The sequence below is a fragment of the Durio zibethinus genome, chromosome 23 (genome assembly GCF_047325235.1).
Source record: "Durio zibethinus cultivar Kanyao isolate XHJ-2024 chromosome 23, ASM4732523v1, whole genome shotgun sequence".
In the NCBI taxonomy this organism is placed as follows: domain Eukaryota; kingdom Viridiplantae; phylum Streptophyta; class Magnoliopsida; order Malvales; family Malvaceae; genus Durio; species Durio zibethinus.
This window is the reverse complement of record NC_143184.1, coordinates 12,834,290-12,838,705: the sequence shown is the minus strand read 5'-3', so window position 1 is coordinate 12,838,705 and position 4,416 is coordinate 12,834,290. Positions and strand designations below refer to the sequence as shown.

At 28.4% G+C, this 4,416-nt stretch overlaps 1 protein-coding gene across 1 annotated transcript; it reads left to right on the top strand.

Moving 5' to 3' along the window:
• The first annotated feature begins 1,413 nt into the window (after positions 1–1,413).
• On the top strand, positions 1,414–3,886 carry LOC111313601 (loganic acid O-methyltransferase-like). Its single transcript, XM_022914274.2, has 3 exons — positions 1,414–1,879; positions 2,369–3,034; positions 3,265–3,886. Exons 1-3 carry the CDS (start codon positions 1,781–1,783, stop codon positions 3,607–3,609), a joined length of 1,110 nt encoding a protein of 369 aa, XP_022770009.2. The 5' UTR covers positions 1,414–1,780; the 3' UTR covers positions 3,610–3,886.
• The last annotated feature ends 530 nt before the right edge of the window (positions 3,887–4,416 follow it).

The following is a 4,416-nucleotide window of genomic DNA, read 5'->3' as shown; positions in this document are numbered from 1 at the left end:
ATTATGGGAAATATTATATTATTTATCATTTATTTTTTTATTTTTTCTATTGATTTCATTTATTTTTTATTCTAATTAGCAAAAATCTCTTTCCTTTATTTATTTATTTTATGTAAAAACTTGTGATTTAATTTAATAAAATTGATTATATTATTTCTTTATTTATAACAATATAAAAATACTATAATATAGTTTTCAAAATTCTAAATACTTTTATATTAAGTTTGCGAAATTTTATTTTAACTTTTTTTATAACACTTTTAAAACAACTTTACTGAAACAAAACTTCTTGTAAAAACTTTGACAGTGTCAAATAGACTAGTAGTGAATCAATCTATTATGTGTGAATTTTTATATATAATAACTTATCAAGTGGTAGCGTGTGGTTTAAATTAATAGTAACGATGAAAATGATAGACAAATAAACGAACAATAATGAAAAAAATTCTTTTCTTATATACATAGAATAAAAACATTTGTGTCTTTGTCAATGACTTGTTTCAACAGAAAACGTAAGGTAACAATTAGTATTATTTTTAAGATTATTGTAATGATTTAATTATTATAGTGATGATTTAATTATCATGATAATAAAATCACATCGGTGATTTAATAACTAATAATCTTATATTATTATATTTGGTACAATATTATAAATAATTAGTAATTTTAAATTACTGTGTTTGATATTAAATGAAAAAAAAATCATATGGTACAAAACATCTAAAATAACTTTGTAAAAATAAAGCAATATACTTAATACTTATTGATTCAATAATTCATAAAATAATTAAACATTATTTTGTTTAAAACTATAAAATATAATCAATTTTGATGAAAATAATTTCTAAAAAAAAAATTAAATAAATTCATTATCTTTTTTCTTTTATAACATAAGACCTTTTTTAGAATAAGTGATTAAAAAATTGATTTTTTAAAATTTTAGCAGCCAACGTCTTAAGTAATTTTAATTATATTTTTTGTGAATGTAAATTAGTCATAAAATAATATTGAAAATTACTTTCTTATAGTGATAAAACTTTTATATCTTTTTATGTTGGGAATCAAATAACTCTTCAAGATAGTAATCATACCATCCCAGTGATTTAAGATCGTTAGCACATAAGTTTTTTGAATTACTATCAAATAAGGTGACATAATTATCAAGTACAAATCATTGCAATTTTTAAAAACGGATCACTTCATATCTTTTATCAATCTCTGTCCAACCTAAGCTAAAGTGAAGAGCTATACAAAATATACACGTTAAACTTTTTTTTTTTGGGTGGGTAAAAAAATTGACAGTTCGTGCATTGGAAAAATATGAATTTTTTTTTGTTTTTTCTTTGAGTAAACCTCAAATGTTTGTTAATTGTTTAGTTTATTACATTTGATTTGTTTTATATAATATTGGATATATGTTGATAGGGTGCGGGATCACTTACTAGACTGCAAATTTTCTCTGCAATTTGCTTCATCAACAATGTCTGTATTTTGAAGTTTTAATTTTGATGTTTGAAAAATTGGGTATGTGTCATTTTCTCTCTTGACATATACAAGAATGTCGTATGCTTTGTTTGTTTACTTTTCCTCTTTGCCTTCAAAACTGAAATTGGGCAACTTGAATGATATAATATGATTATTTCAGGTTGAAGTAAAGAAGAAGACAATCGGATGTTGCTGTAGGGAGCTCTAGATTTCAAGCTATAAATTTCATCGTTACATTGAACATAAAGCACATAAAAGCTCCTCGCATTAATAGCTTCTTTGCTTTAAGAAAATGGAAATGCCAACCGATGAATCAAAAACACTGCCTCAACCAATCACCATGAAAGGTGGGGATGGGCCTCTAAGCTATGCCAAAAACTCCTGCTTTCAGGTAATCTTGTCTAACTTTATTAATTCTCTCCCACGATTTCAATAGAAGAGCACAACATCGTCATGATAAACTTAATAATTATATTTTATAGAGTTTTTTTACATGTAAATGCATATCATCTTGAACTACACCATAAAATGCTGTTTTCTCAAACTCGAAAATTAATTCAATTGATTTATACAATCATCTTAGCATTCGACCAGTCTGGGTTCTTATACTTACAATTTCTTCTTTTAATTTCTTCGTTCACTATTCTAAATGTTAACCGTCTTGATGTCATTTTGAAACTATTATAGTAAAAGATAATTAGATAAGCATTAGCCCAATAATTCTTCTTAAAATTAAGGAGAATGGATCTTAAATTTTGAGATAATATTAAGAACATATATGGGTTAGAGAAATCATAGTTTTAATCATATGATGCATGATTGTTGGACTTCAACGTTTTTGTGATGATTTCCGTTCCTTAGTAACAAAATTTTGTTGCAGAAAGGAGTTGTCGATGCTACGAAAGGAATGATCATTCAAGCAATTGCAAACAAGCTTGACATGGAGAAGCTTTGCTCTGAATCTTCCAAAACATTTAGAATAGCAGACTTTGGTTGTTCTATTGGACCAAACGCTTTTTTCTCCATGGAAAACATCATAGAAGCTGTGGAGCAAAAGCACCACACCAACGCTGGAAACTTTGCAACTTCTCTGGAGTTTCAATTGTTCTTCAATGATCACGCGAGCAACGATTTCAACACACTTTTCCAATCTATCCCTCCCTCATGGCCATACTTCGCCGCTGGAGTTCCTGGTTCGTTTTATGGACGATTACTCCCAAAATCCTCCATCCATATTGGGCATTCCTCTAGTGCATTGCAATGGCTCTCCAAAGTTCCGAAAGAAGTCGTTGATAGCATTTCTCCAGCTTACAATAAAGGAAGCATATATTGCACTGGAATTGAAAAAGAAGTTACCAAAGCTTTTGCAGCCCAGTTTGAGAATGATATGGAAACCTTTTTGAATGCTAGAGCTGAAGAGCTTGTGGGTGGAGGGTTGATGGTAATCCTCGTGGGTGGAATTCCGGATGGAATCGCTCTATCTCAGACTGCAATTGGCAAATTTTATGAATTTTTTGGAACTTGCCTTGTGGATTTGACTAAGAAGGTAATTCTTTTTCTTTTGTTAAGATTAAATTTACAAATAAAATTAAAATCATAATAAACTAATTCATTGCACGTAAAACATAATTATTATCCGATATAAGAAACCAATTAATTAACAAACTCTATAAATAATTTAATATAACAAACATATAAAAATAAAAATTTAAAGCTTCATGACAACTATGCATTTACTTATAGTTTGTTTGGTCCACATTGTGATCCTTATTGTAGGGATTAATCAGAGAAGAAAAGGTGAACTCTTTTAACTTGCCCCTATACTTTCCATCCGCTAAGGAGTTGAAGTCATTGATCGAGAGAAATGGGCGTTTTAGCATGGAGAGTATTGATGAAATAATAGAACAAGTAAAGCGTGCGCACACCAGCTTGCCTAGTACCCAAAACTATATATCCCACATAAGAGCTGGAATGGAAGGATTGATCAAAGATCATTTCGGAAATGAGTTCGTCGATGAGTTCTTCGCACACTATGCCAAGAAACATGTAGAGACTCGCTTCGTCTTTGCTGAGAATGCTGTTGACAATACCTTAATATTTATGATTCTCAAGCGCATATAAGTCTTAGAATGAACTAAAAATGTCTTAAGGACTAGGTGCCCTATGTGATGGGAACTTTTTTTTTTTTTCTCTTTTTTTAAGCTTGCAAAACTATCTTATAGTGTACGCTGGCAATAATTTTATACTAGTTAATAATCCGCGTGTTGCTACGATTTTTAGTTGTATTTTTGTTATGGTATGTATGCTGTGTACTGTTTTTGACATATAAATGGAAAGTTTCAAACTTTAAGCACTTATACAAATGTCTAAATGTCATCCCAAAAAGTTCATACAAGTTTTTCAAAAATAAGTTGTTTTTAGCAAAAAATTAATTTTTCTTGGGAGAACTGATGTAATCTTTCTTCGTACATCGCAGTGGTGTTCTTAAGATGGCTTTATCATTGAATGGAAAACTACAATAATTAAATAGTAATTTTGAAATTTATTATTATCATAACGTATATATCTGTAAATATATCATTAGACACAATTTAAAAGTAATTATCAATCTTTTTATTTAAATGCGATTGATTATCTAATTAAATTTGTTCCTTTTAAAAGAGATGTGTCAAGCTTGTCTCGAGTTTTTTAACAAGACAAATTTTAGTCTACGAAACCAAATTTATGTTTGAAAGTATGGTCAGGTGTGAGAAAGGTTGTAGCACCTTACAACTGTCATTTAAAGGATTGTATCGATTAATTTTGTGTTATCCAAACCTTAAAATATATTCATAATTTTATCAAATAAATTTAATATTAAAAATTAATCTTAAAATTATTTTAATAGTTTAGTAGCAATTAAGAAAATTTCTTTACCTCAAAAACATT